The sequence below is a fragment of the Gasterosteus aculeatus genome, chromosome 20 (assembly GCF_964276395.1).
Source record: "Gasterosteus aculeatus chromosome 20, fGasAcu3.hap1.1, whole genome shotgun sequence".
Taxonomy (NCBI): domain Eukaryota; kingdom Metazoa; phylum Chordata; class Actinopteri; order Perciformes; family Gasterosteidae; genus Gasterosteus; species Gasterosteus aculeatus.
This window is the reverse complement of record NC_135707.1, coordinates 14,233,531-14,248,104: the sequence shown is the minus strand read 5'-3', so window position 1 is coordinate 14,248,104 and position 14,574 is coordinate 14,233,531. Positions and strand designations below refer to the sequence as shown.

The 14,574-nt window shown below is 41.6% G+C and overlaps 1 protein-coding gene across 3 annotated transcripts in view; it reads left to right on the top strand.

Moving 5' to 3' along the window:
* Positions 1-14,574, top strand: part of LOC120810582 (CUB and sushi domain-containing protein 3-like) — a 166,740-nt gene that overhangs the window by 67,717 nt on the left and 84,449 nt on the right. For all 3 annotated transcript variants that reach the window (XM_078094170.1, XM_078094171.1, XM_078094169.1), the window contains exons 24-31: positions 23-214; positions 1,392-1,518; positions 2,385-2,587; positions 3,687-3,878; positions 5,108-5,246; positions 6,565-6,752; positions 7,070-7,264; positions 9,505-9,621. In XM_078094170.1, the coding sequence (XP_077950296.1) occupies positions 23-214; positions 1,392-1,518; positions 2,385-2,587; positions 3,687-3,878; positions 5,108-5,246; positions 6,565-6,752; positions 7,070-7,264; positions 9,505-9,621 (1,353 nt within the window). The remainder of the gene's footprint in view (positions 1-22; positions 215-1,391; positions 1,519-2,384; positions 2,588-3,686; positions 3,879-5,107; positions 5,247-6,564; positions 6,753-7,069; positions 7,265-9,504; positions 9,622-14,574) is intronic.

Here is a 14,574-nt window from a genome sequence, read left to right as displayed (position 1 = left end):
CCTCTCCGTCGCACTCGTCCAGGCTTTGAGCTGTCACATTGTGATGATCCAGGTGTGCCCCAGTTCGGCTTCAAAGTCAGCGACCAGGGTCACTTTGCCGGAAGTGCCATCACCTTCGGCTGCGACCAAGGCTACACCCTGCACGGCCGGGGCATCCTCAAGTGCATGACTGGGGATAGAAGAGCGTGGGACAACAACCTGCCGTCATGCATAGGTAATCCTTTCTGTCTATGTCCGTATGCTGTCCTGTTTTATTTGAAATTATTTATCTCCCTGCTTGTTCTAGACACAAAGATGGCTCTTCAGAGTTGTTAAGAACACTAAAGTGAAGCAATCTGAATTGCAATTGAACGTTTACTGTGATGCTCTGACTGTTTAATTGATACGCTGTTTTTTTAGATAATTGGATCCCCAAGCCATTGATCACCCCTTATTTTAAGAAGTAAAATCACAATTTTCCAGATTGAGTCATGCACATGACTGGCTGTCCTTTCATATTTGAAATCTGCTGAGACTGAGAAATACCAAAGCTTTTACCTGCACGCTGCTGGTCTGGAAGGTGTTGTGACGTGTCTGTTGCTTGATGTCTAGCAGTGAGCAGTGGAAAAAAAAGTGTGCAGGATTGCACTTAAAATTCATCATGTTCAACTGCCCTTTTCAATGCATAGGGTGTTTGCTCCTTTTTCCTTGAAAATAATTGAATCTGACATGTGGCATGTTCAATACCATCACCAAAAACCATCTATTGATTAACAAGGCTGCATCACTGCATGGCCAATATTTATAGTCCGCTATGTGTCTGAAATAGGATTTCCAACAATTCCTCCTGAGCCACATTCTGGCCCCTGTCAAGGACTTTTACATTTGCCTGTGTCATGATACTGATTATAGCGTACCACTGCGGCAATCTGATGCAATTTTCCTATTAATTAAGTGCCGTTTGTTCTGTAATATAGATGGCAAGACGATAGCCGGGGGAGAGACAACCTAGATTGGATGATGAGATATTCCTTCAGCCATTAACGTTTGTAGCAGTTTCCTCCCTTAGGTGCAAAGCACAACCAATACATTGTCTGCACAATCTTTTTAAAGGTAATTATTGGCATCATAAGAAGGCATACTTGGAGGAAAAACGACTATTTCTGCCCAGGCGGGAATACCTGATTGCACTCCATTACCTTTTGAAAGAAGAAAATAGTTAATTTTCATCAGTTGCTCATTAGTCCTGATTGTAGACTGCGCTTCAGTGATCCTGGATTCTGACAGACTTCTCCTTCTGTATATGGTTTCAACATTGTATGGGCGAGTGCGTCTGTTTTCTCGTGTATGAGTTTGTATTTTTGAACGGTTTTATGTATTTCATGTTCCTTCATATGTGCGTTTGCATACAGCGGAGTGTGGTGGGAGTTTCAAGGGTGAGTCGACAGGGCGTATCCTCTCTCCGGGGTATCCCTTCCCCTACGACAACAACCTACGGTGCACTTGGACAATTGAGGTCAACTCTGGAAACATCGTCAGGTGACTCAAGTTGTGTGTGTGTGTGTGTGTGTGTGTGTGTGCGTGCGTGTGTGTGTGTATACATTTTTAACTAAAAATTATTATAGTATTAATATTTGAATTAAGATGTGCAATCATTTATCAAAACATGATAATTGAATTTTGCACCATTACTCATGAAATATGGTGTTGATGAAAACATGAAACATAATTGGCTGTTCAATTATTTGTTTAAAAAAAACAACGGGCCGCTCAGTGAGTTTGATAAAACTATAGGGAATTTGATTGTCTGTTAAGTATGAGACTGCAGTTTTACCAAAGGATAATATCTCAAAGTTAAAGGGTTTTGAGGGGATTTAAATGGACCTTCGGTCATTGCAACATAAACAATTCTCCTCTCAAACGCAGATGTCATCATAGAAACAGTCTGCAGCAGCTCCATTAGCATTGATGTAGTGGCGGACTTTTAGAAACTGTGACTGTGTGGGAATTTTCACAGGAAAAGGAAGCATTTTTTGCGGGGGGGGGCGCGGATGAGAGCTATTTGCATTACTGTGAAATAAAACCTGTTTGGGCCTAGAGATGGTTTCATAAGGTCAGCCACACATTCTGTATATGTTCTATATATTCTAAAAATATTCTGTACTTCGGCAGAAATATTTAATAAAATAAAATGGTGGATCACAGTTTCAGAATTGGGCTCTCTTTTGAATTTGAAGTTCAGCACTCGTTTTGTGTGCATTCTTGACATTTGTTTTTTAATGGCACAACTGTGCAAGTGAACGCAGAATAGCTAAATTAATTTGAGTCTGATTACATGCGTGACTTGACCTAAATGAATTGAGCTAAAGCCAAACTAACCGTCTCTTTGTTTTCGCTTCTCCCAGTCTGCAGTTCCTTGCATTTGACACGGAGGCGTCCCACGATATCTTGAAGGTGTGGGACGGGCCCCCCGAGAAGGAGATGTCTCTGCAGGAGGTCAGCGGTTCGCTGTTGCCTGCCGGGATCCACTCAACTCTCAACGTCGTCACCATTCAGTTTGAGACTGACTTTTATATCACCAAGTCGGGCTTTGCCATTGACTTTTCCAGTGAGTGATTCCTCCCACTTACTTCATGTACATTAGATATTTACTATAATTAGTTTGTTGTTAATGCATAATGTGACGATCCTTTCTTTACTTGATTCAATTTTCTGTTCCTTAATATGATGCAGTGTGACTCTTTTACATATATGTGATGGCCACAACCAGCATGCAAGAAGACAGTTTTAACACAATGTTGAAATCTAAGCAGCACGTCCTCAAATTATGTAAAATTATTAAAGTGCGATCATTTCATTTGAGTATGTCCTCACTGTGGACAGCTTGGTGAAATCTGTAACTGTGTCTTAATGAGCAGTGAGAGTTTCAGGTGTTTCACAGTCTACTGCTGCCTGTCTAATAATGCAGTTTGTGTTCTTCCGATGAATAGTTTCAAAGGCAAGCACAAGAGCACAGCGGTTCCATAACCCCCTCATGGATGCTGTGTGGGGTGGCTTCGTGTTTCTTTTTCATTTTCTGTAGTACACAAGTAGAATGTAAAAATCAATAACATGCTATTCACTTTGTGCTTTTGGAGCTGGATCGATTCCGGAGACGCACAATGCACCTAAATACCCAGTTTGCCTCAGGCTAATAGTTCTCAGAACCAAATATCGGGTTTAGTTGAGTGAGCATCTGCTGACCTTGATTGAGGGACAGCGTTGGTCTGGATGGTATCCTGAATATTTCTATCAGTGTATTTCTAGGTTTTAAGTCGTTTTTTGTACAATTAGAACAAACCTTTTTTTTATTTGAATGAATCCTTCTGATAAACTGATTGTTGAACAATTTACTAGCATCGAAAAATCCAAGTCCGACACAGCCCCTTTCTCTCAAGGTGTCCCCCAAGGTTCAGTACTTGGTCCCCTCCTCTTCATACGCCATCGCGGCCTCCACTGCTATGCTGACGACAACCAGCTGATCTACATCGCCACCAAATCTGCACAAAAACATTGCCCGTCTCTGCCCCTCAATGTTGTTGTTTACTTGTTTTTCTTGATGCATTTTTGTTCTGTGTTTTTTGGACCTACATTTTGTAGCTTGAACGTGTTGATTCCACTGACTTGCGCTCACTGTGTGCTCATGTATTGGTGTATTTGCCCTTCAGGTTCGCTTGCGACTGCTTGCAGAGATCCAGGCATTCCCATGAACGGCAGTCGCAATGGGGAAGGACCAGAGCCCGGTGATTTGGTGACCTTCTCTTGTGATCCGGGATATGAATTGCAGGGGGAAAGCAGAATCACCTGTATCCAAGTGGAAAATAGATACTACTGGCAACCGAGCCCTCCAAGCTGCATCGGTGAGAAAGAGGGAGACAAATAGAGGCATATGGTTTGTAGTAGGGAGGCAGGGAGGGAGGGAGGGTTAGGGGACAAGATTGAAAGAGAAATGGAGAGGAAGAGGGAGCAAGGGAGTTTTTTTATTAACTGGCTGTATAACACAACTATAATTCTCTCTCACGCATGTCTTAAGAAACTGTGCAGGATAAACAAGACTGTTGCGATACTTTGGAGTCACTGCCAACTCTTATGTGGACAAATCCACTTCCCCAGCCAGCTAAATACTCTACGGTCTCCCCAACCTATTGTTTTATAAGAGCTTGACAGATAATTACTTAACAATGCAATAAGAAATAATTTCACTAAGTAGGTCTAAAGAAGCCTTGTGGTTTCTGCCAGAAGGTCAGAGTTTTTTCCCCTGGCCAGGCGTTTGTAAGCACAGCATTGCAATCACAACATCACGTGACTCCAATTGATGTGATAACATTGTAAGCCGGACTCCGTAGGAGTGAAAATCTGATGTCAGCTTTCCTTTTACTCATTTCTGTAAGTGGTATCACATAGACTAACATACTCATCAGCTGATACAAATGCTTTTTCAGGAATGTCTATGGGCCTTAATTTGTCTGATATACCTTTTGAATTACATATATGCCGCAGATATGTAACTCAATTGAATCCAAGAGTCACTTATCAATAAAAAGTAGTCAACATCATCAGGATAGTAACATGTCATGTTACATTCAATTGAATGTTATTTGAAGTAGATTTTTTTCTAATGCTTTCAATGATTTTATTATTTTTATATTAATAGTTTTATTCCCCATATGTATCACATTTTATGCTCACATATGTGAGTATAACTCCGCAGGGAGACATTCATTTCTTTAAAATGTTGACCTATTTAACACCAAACAAAAAAGCTAATAGGCTACACCAGAAATCAGTTAAAATCCAATTCCAATGGTACGGTGAAGTCAGAAAAATAGCTCTAATCATTATGTAAGTGGGAAAATGATGGCATAGTCTTTCTAATGGCTGTGCAGTACCCAACTGTTGTTGCTGATAAAGGTCGACAAAGGTTGTGGAACTTCAGTCAATTATATTTAATGAGCTACAAGGATTCAACCCTTACCCGAATTTAGCTAAGCCAAAGATGTTTGAAGTCGTTCTGGCACATTTCAAGGCTTTCTTTGTGACCACTGTGGCACTTTTTCATCCATCTCTTTTTTCTCTTTCATGCCTCAAGCGCCTTGTGGTGGAAATGTGACTGGATCTTCAGGATTTATCCTTTCTCCCAACTACCCACACCCGTACCCTCACAGCAAAGACTGCGACTGGCTCATTGCAGTCCACTCCGACTATGTCATTTCCTTGGCTTTTATCAGGTACGAGCGGCCACAATGTCCATTTGACTTACTTTAGTTGCTTTCAATTCAGCAGAAACACACAATGTTACATTAAACACATTAAATGAAATTGTGCTGACATTGTAAATGGTCTGATTTCACATTCCTACACAGTTTGATCACATCATTTGATTTAATTTGAAACACTCATTCACATAGTAGCCCCAGTAAAACACGACAGTTGTCCACTGAGTACATGATCCCCAAACCTGTGGCATGTTTGCAACCTACCTGAAACCGAAAGGAGTCACTTCTTGGTGGCTGCACAGTGCCCCAGGTTGTGCTTTGGAATTGCTTTTTTCTGCAGTGAAACCAGCTATAACATCATAGTATTGAGCAAAGTTGGCCATGCGTGTTAAGCAGAAGAGCTGAGTTTGAGTCCAGGTGTGTTGGGAGATTAGGGGAGGGAAGCAAAAGTACTTCTACCAATTCCTAGGAGGCAGGGATTCCTTCGTGGTGAAATATGATTTAATAAGAGATGAGTCCCATTCGTTTCCTAGGCTGAATGATACTCAGACCATAAACTTTACATTATAAATTGCAATCTAATTTATGTAACAGCAATACTGGCAGAGCAAATGCACAAATGGGCCCGAGGGCACCTTTCATGGGCCGCGTTGCTCTTCACTGAGATTCCTTTTTTTTTTTTTATATAGTTGTTTGAAGAAGGGCTGGAGAAGGGGCGTGTGTGCATTGGCTCTGCTGCACTTCCCACCCACTTTCCCTCATCTTGAGGAGGAGACAAAGACGCCATGTTTCTTTTTCAACTTCGTCCTTCAAAACAACCGCTTAATAGCCTTAACACAATGCTGCTTCTCCCTTGGGAATGCCAAATGAAAGGATGGAGTTATGATTTTAAATTAGGGTTGCCTTCATCCAACTCAAATGCAATTATCTCCGAGCTATTTACATTTTTGTCATAAACCCTGCTCATTATTTTCTAAAGCAAATGCTGCTCCCTCCCATCTCACGGCGGCGTGTGATTCGATATAAAGCGCTACAATATGAAACAATCTTCTCACGCTGCATTGCCATTGCCGTCTGGGAAGATTTTGTGCCAGTACAGTGTCACAACAATTTAATCTCTTTTCGCCTCTTTGGGGAGATTTTTTTTTTGTCTCTTTGTCTGGAGATGCAAAACAAATCGGTTGGTATGACTCACTTCTTGCACTGTGTTGCACGCTTACATCACAAAGCATTCTCATTTTCACACCCAATCTATACAACCTGGTGGTTACGACATAGCAAAATGATATCTGCAAAAATCTAATTTCTGTGTTTCTTTCACTTCTTCCAGCTTCAGTATCGAGCCCAACTATGACTTCTTGTACATCTACGATGGCTCAGACAGCAGCACTCATCTGATTGGCAGTTTCCAAGACAGTAAACTTCCTGAGAAGATTGAGAGCACTTCCAACTTCATGTACTTGGCATTTCGCAGCGATGGCTCTGTGAGCTACACTGGCTTTCATTTGGAATACAAAGGTACTCTAAAGGTCTATGCAAGAGGGATTTAAATGCCTTTTCACGGAATGTTAGAGCTGGGGATTTAGTTGGCTATTTATGAAAATGAATCAGCAAAATAAAGTGTTTGAAGCTTGCTACTATACACAACTACTTTTTTTCTAATGTTGCAAGCGGTGGAAGTTGCTTTTTACCTGGATCCATTAACACCATGTTACTTTGTTATTAAGTGTTCAATCAACACCCTTGCAGCTTGTATAACTGTTTTTCCATAATAATCTGAAACTCATTTTCAACTCACGTCATTGTTCTAAAAGCTGTGTTCTTTTCATTGGCAGCAAAACTGCGGGAGGCGTGTTTTGATCCAGGGAATGTGATGAATGGCTCCAGAATGGGTACAGACTACAAGCTGGGATCTATGGTGACATTTCATTGTGAGGCCGGTTACCTGCTGCAGGGCTACTCTACCCTGACCTGCGTCATGGGCAACAGCAAGAGACCAGAGTGGGACCGAGCCAAACCAAGCTGTCAAGGTGAGCGGCAACGCTGTTCCACATTAGCAGACATCATGAGTAGCAGAGAGCTGCGGGCCATCCGTATGGTCAATATTTGATTACTTCCATTTCAGGACTTTATAAGAGAGTCATCACTGTGGCATGTGGGGAATCCAGCGTCTTGAGGTCTAAACAAAAATAAACAAAAAGGAGTCAAAATGGAAACTCAGTGGAGGTTAAACTACAATCAAAACTACATCTGTATTTTGAAACATGACAAAACATTGAAGAAACTCACTCTGGTCAGATTACAGGTGTATTCTGTTTGTTTATGAAACCCTTGGAAGGTAATCTAATATTAAACTGGATATTAAGTCTCTAAGTTTCTAATTTAAAACGATGGACAATACAGTTTTACAATTGTTAGATTTAAAAAAAAAAAACGTATGTACATACCACTACCTTTTTTTGATTACGCGCACTGAGATTTTCAATGTATTTTACAAGGTGGTCCTGGTCAAGAAGTAATAGAGCGAGTACATTCACGGCTCAAATCAGACGCAACCCATCCATCCATCCATTGTCAAACCGCTTATCCTGCACACAGGGTCGCGGGGGTGCGGGAGTCCATCCCAGCCAACTTCGGGCGATAGACAGGGTACATCCTGGATTGGTCGCCAGCCAATCGCAGATCAGACGCAACCCTTTTTTTCAAATCTTGCTTATGTACTAATCTGGTATAGGTTAATATGTCTCTGCAGCTTGCACCAAGACTGCTTGTGCTTTTACCAAAGGGGGCAATTCATGTAATGTGTTCTTATACAGAAAAATGTCCCTTTACTGTATTCTATTCAGCAAATGTGTGAGGAGAGCGGAACAACTTTCTTTTGCAAACTGTATCGATGCATCCAGAGACTTCAGAGACAAGCAGCATGACATAATGAAACTGACATTTTCAAAGATGATGCACTATCATTACTTTCCCCCTCTTGCAGCAAAAGAAAAGTTCCAATTGTTTCTTTAGTTTTGTTTAATACATGAATTTTCTTAGAAGTTTATGAAGGTTAAACAACGTGTTCTTTTCCGTGGAAAAAAAAATCTATTAGTTCAGACTTATTCAATTCCCTTATTTTTTTACATTGACGTTTGTAATGATGCTTTTAAAAAGACTGCGCATATACACGTATGAGCATTTGGTTTGAAAGCTAGATTGTGTTTCCCCTACCGTTATCTCTAAAAATGTGTTGGTGTCCAGTCTGCCTGAGCAATCAGTTTGACTCCCAGCCCCACTTTCTATAATCACATGCTGTATTTCTGATTACCTGCCTCTCGCGACTCCAAGAACCAAATGCGGATAAATTGCTGATCCATCTTTCTACATTAGCGCCTCTGTTCAATTTTGTTCATCTTCTCGTGTGCTGCTCAACAAAACTGCGGCGACATGTGCAATATGAAGCCCACGGCGGGTTCAGAGCAGCTGGTGACAGCCCCCCCCCGACAAATGTGTGCCTATTTGCTTACCTCCGAGGCTCCCCCACCTGATGGCACACGGTCCGTGAGGTCTGAGGCAAACTTCGTTAGAGGGCCTCTTGGCAAATTAGGTACAACATTAACGGCTTAAGGTAGGACTGAAATGCGATGCAGGGGCAGGAAAGACCAGAGCTTATACCGATGAACATAGTCGGCAGTTAAATATGTGCCTGCACTCTGGTGCTGTAGAGTTTGAAGCGCTAGTAGAACAAAATGCATTACTACATACTAACATGAAAGCACAAACTTGTCTTGTATTCAAATCAATTAAGATTGTATGAATCAACTGGACTCGTGTGTTTAGTCTTACTGATTGTGAGTCAGTTTCAGTTGAATTAAAGTTCCTATAGACATGCTGTTGTGGAATATTGGCTAATTTAAAGTCAAGGCGTGTGGATCTTCCGTGATATTGTGTCCTGTTGATTGATGATGTTTTGGGGAATTTTGAAGGGGAAAAAGTACATTTCCTCGCTGCTTTTTCCCCTTGTAGCTTTTAACCCCGTAAATACACCTCCGACTTCCTCTTCCGTCCCCAAGGTGCCTCAAGCTTTGGTATTCTAGCAAAAATGACATTTGTCAGCAGCAAAAAGTTGTAAAAATGTGACTTCATTTCAAATGACCTCTGCTCTTCTGCCAGTTCCGGTAGATTTGCTGATTGTATGTTTTTGCCTCACTTCCCCAGGTGTAGTGAGTTGGTAGGTTCACATTTGCAAACTGTTTCTGTGTTGCTTCCCCTCCTCTCCCCACAGCTCCCTGCGGTGGTCACTTCACAGGTTCAGAGGGAACTGTGCTCTCACCAAACTACCCACATAATTACACCAGAGGCCAGAGCTGTGTCTACGACATCTTCGTCCCTGGGGACTTTGGTAAGCATCTCCAAGCTTTATTTCCACAGAGTTGCACAAAATTGTTGGATATAATCTGTTCAACTGCTGCTTATAGCAATGTGGGGCGTCCCAAGGATTATTTTCACTTCAATTATGAGTCGAGAAGAGAAGACAAAGGGAAACAATGAACTGTTTTCTGTGAGTTTTCTGTTAATGATGAGGATAGGGGATAGTTTATGAAGGAATTGAGACTTGCCCTCGTAGTCGGTCGTGGGTGATAGAGCTGCCCAGAAAAATGCTCAGATTTGTGTAACTGATTTCCCTGCAGTGCTTCATCTGTCTTTCATGCCCTTCAGTATTCTGTTAATGTGGATCGGTATGTTTGATGGTTACGGCCATTGACACTCGGGATAAATGCCTGTCTCCCGCTCGATTATTATTCAGTCACTGTATATGTCTGCCAACTGAATGGACTTTGCATCAAGCCAATGGTTACACTACGAACAGTCAGAGGTCAGTGAAGGCCACTGCGATTCTATTCACTGAAATGCGCGTCTTATGAACTCACATTTAATCAATGCAACACTCTGTTGGGGGACTGCTGCCAGCTGTTAACCACTCCTACACGTGACGTTGTACCACCTGAAGAACGGCAGTATCACAATATCAGAGCAAAAATGGGTTGTGTTTATATGCAAAATACCCTCCGTTGCGAGAGGAAGGTTAAGCAGCGGAGGGCTGGGGAAAATGGATGGAGCACCAGATTCACTGGTTTATCCAAGTGTCTCTGTGTGTACATAATTCAGAAAACTCCAAGACCATGATGCACTTCTGTTCAATATTCTATGTTTGCCTCAAAGAGCTGTAAATATCGTAGGCAGAGATTTCTTTTCAGCAAAGCCCCGTGCTTACGAAAACAGATTAATCCCCTGTGATGATCCGGCCCGACAGTTTAAAAATTCTGTCGCCATCTCCCACTGTTCATAGAACCCAGGAACCCGCAGGTCTTTTTCTTTCTTCTAAAAAAAAAAAAAATATTGCATATAACTGCAGCCTTTGCTTAAACTGCATGTTAAAGCTTAATGGAGTGTGTGAGCAACAGTCCCACCTGGCCTTGCAAATGTACTCCAGGGAGTGCAGGCACAGAGGCTTTTGAGGAGTCCCACTGCTGATGATTAAAATTGTTGTGGCATGGCTTGTGTGTGGAAATATATTTCGGGTAGTGACAAAGCAACGAGTATTTACAGCTCGGGTAGAGCAAATTAAAAATGTTGGAACTACAACTCTAGCTATGATGTAATGAGACATCTTGAATTTTCTAAAGCGTGCACCCCTCATTGCACTCGTAATACACGAGTCTTTGATGTGAAAGCTGAAGCCAGAACGGATGATGATGATGATGATGCAGCAACAACGTATTGAGAGTAGTGAAAAACAAGCTCTGCTCTGACACGCTTTACTGTTAGGATGGAGCCTATGGCATATCACGGGTACATCAAAGCTTCCCGTTGACATGTTTTACAAAATATATATATACACACACGCCATCAACAGTACCTCCATAACATCGTTGAATTAAAAAGTCCATGCTATAGGTTGACATTCTGAAAAGCAATTTATTAATACATGGATCACATATTTAACATGGTCTTAATCCATGTAATTTTAGGGATTCTATCTTTTAGAGTACCTGGGATGCTCTTCTGGCTGCCGTAACATGTACCGCCAAGCTCGAAAGTTTTTCTTTTCTTACTTTATCTTTTGAAGAGCATCTGAATTTTAACTTTGGTACAACAACCAAGTTTCTTGTCCTACTAAAGTGCTCCATATTTTGGCTTCCATCATTTGTCTATTTTCATTGAGATATTGAAAATAAGGGTTGTGTGATATAGCTAGAGTGCAGCATTTTAGTGTTTCTAACCTCCAGATAAAACCGTACGGAGATAAATCCTGTTTTCTCTGTAGCAGCTTGGCAGCGTAGCCTATAGGCAGCGATAGCAGAAATCACATTTCAGTGTCTGGTATACAGGTAATTGAAATTTGTAACCGCCTAGGGAAGATTTCAAATGCATGTCCTAGTGTAGCCGTTATATGACAGATAGAATGCCATAAGCCTTTGAAATATGATGTCTGTCTGGTTTAAAGGTCAGTGGGAAATATCATGTCTGACTTTGGCCCAGTGACCTGAGGGTTCAACACATGGGTCGAGGGAGGGGGCCGTTATTGTGTGGATGTACGTCTTATGCTGTCAAGGCCAGTCTAATCCTACAAATGTTGATTTGGGATTTCTGATCACTTGAAATATGTTTCAAGCACACTACAGTTAACAGGTTAAGAGTTTTAAGCATTTCCTTCAATGCAGCTAATTAATCCTGTTCTCTTAATGGTAATTATTTGAATATTAGAGCTGCGGCTGCGGGGCGGCCATCAGCTGTTAGTTCTTGGCATGAAAGATATGTTTGAATTATTTGACATTATGAAATGTTCACTAAAAGGGGTTTGGCGTCACCAACAACGCAAAAGAAAGTCAACAATGACAGACAGGCAGGCCTATTAAAGTCCTGTTTGAAGTGGACATGGATGGGATATGGGATGGATGGAAAATGTTCTTTACATTTGATTGTTTGTTTTTGTATAAAAAACTGATTTGTCAACATGTGTAACCAAATCAAATCCAATAGTTCATATGAGTTCAGATCGTGTTGCCTGGGGCAACTAGGCAGCTGTCTTTGCGTGCATGCTGCAGATGTCTTTTTTGTTTAGTCATTAGAGCTTTCCTAAAAAGTTATTTGTGGGTCTTAAGATTATCTGATAGGCTTCAGTGAAACTGGGTCCCCAACTGAAAAGGTTTTGTATGTTTATACATGTGTTAGAAGATGGAAAATATTTAGTTCAGTGGTACAGTGTAATTTGTATGGATTTACAGTATTCTGAATAAGCCGTCGTGGTTTCTGTCTGACTGATTGAAGTAACCTCCCTGTTTGCAATGGCACATTCTGCAGAGGCTATAACAACATAATGTATGCACATAATAAACAGTCCTCTTGCTTGTATACACATAATAATGTGCCGCAGTGTAATCTAGTTCAATTCTGCCTGAAGCCTCAGCTCAATCAAATACAATTTCTGTTTTGCATTTCTGACTTGCTGGTCCCACATTACATTCACCAAGTTTATCATTCAGATGCTTGGGCTGGATTCAAAGTGTCAAAGAAATTATTTATAACCACTATTTCTTGACCTCTATGGAAAACGTCACAGGGACAAGGAATTATGATTAGGAGAATTCATGAGGAGTCAAGAAGAGAAAACCGCGGCGTTTAGGGAATGAGCGTCGTAATGAGCGACAGGCAACAAGGGAGATAAACGGAGACGTTGACGTTGACCCTGGGGGCTGATTGTTGACTCATCAGCGATATTCGCTGAGGAGTAAGACTCTGCCTGCTCCCCCCCGTTCATGATATGATGCATCCCACACTAATACCTTGTCCGTCTGTATCAGCATACAGAATACCCCACCCTCAGTTTATACCAATATGTGTATGAACTCTGCTCCAGCCTCATCCTGATTGGCCTTTCACAGGTTCACGTGTATGGAAGTGTGCGTCTGTCAAATTCCAGTGTCAAGAGGTGGTCAACATTGTTCCAGGGTCTTTGTTTGAAATAATAAACATTTTAATGGATTGGAAAAGGATTTCTTAACAGGACATGGAACTTTCGGATGCAATCGGGATGTTGGATATCCGTTCAGCCACTGTGGCCGTAGAAAATACAACCAAAGAGGTTGTTGTTTTTGGCTCTGAGATAGACGTGGGTGAATTCAACATTTGTTCTTGAGACAGACACATTAGTGAGACCATAAATCCCTCTTTGTAGGATCTCTGAATATGTGATAAGAGGATATTAAACGCTGGAACATGGAATAACTCCAGTCGAGCACCCTCTTGCGTGTCTGCATTGACTGGATTTGACAACCTGTGGTTTTAAAGTTGATGAGATTCTTTGTACGCATTGTGCGAGGGGGTCTGGTAGTTGTCAGATCCGCCCCTGAAGAGAACATTGTGCTGTTTTGAAAGTTAACAAGTAAAACTGTGGACCAAATCAAATAAAAAAAGAAATGGAAGGAAAAGTAGCATTAACATATGCTTTCCCTTTCCCTTCTTCATATTCTCTCTCAAGGTGACCAGCCACTTCCCACGTTGAATCTAAAGAGGTGACTCTTTTTTAAACCCAAGATAGATGCCTAATGGACTGGATGCAGCTTGTGCCAAGGTGCTGCCACATACTGCCTGCCAAAGGTCTAATGCAATTTCACTGTGATAATGGGTCATTAAAAATATATGTGTCTTTGCAGTCATAGTATGCGTCTGGTTTGTGTAAATGAGGCCTGTGTATTCTGTCACAGTCCAGAATCCCAGGAGGCCTGAGCTGCCACCGAGCACAGACTGCAGGTAGCTCCTCCATAATTCATAGCCAGAAGGACAAACGTATGCCTCCGTTTTTACTGACTTTTGCTGCTGCTGAGACGGTCTTTAACGCCTTTAGTGAGCATTGTGCATGTTTTGCTTTTATGCGGATGCAGCAAATGCAGTGGGCAGAATGGGTTTGCATTACATTCCAGTCACTTTAGTGGTATCCTAAACTACTGCTTTACTCCACATGGCCCAATTCAGTGACTGTACAGTGCAAGTAGGACCTGTTTTCCATCTATTAAACTTACCGCAGTGTAGTTTGACTGACCCAAATTTTTCTCCATTTTTCATTTTTTTTATTCTGTTTAATATTCTGGTGATGAAAGGGAAAATTGATAATAACACATGCGGTGTTAAAAGCAATAAAATAGAAACCAGGACAAAATACCTTCAACTCTTAAACGGAGGGAGAGCGGCTTTGCAGAAGCAGTCAGGGTTCACTGGCTAACTTCCACATGGCACCTGAGAACCAGAGCCTCTTATCGCACTTTTCTACTCCCTTTCAGATAAATACTCCACC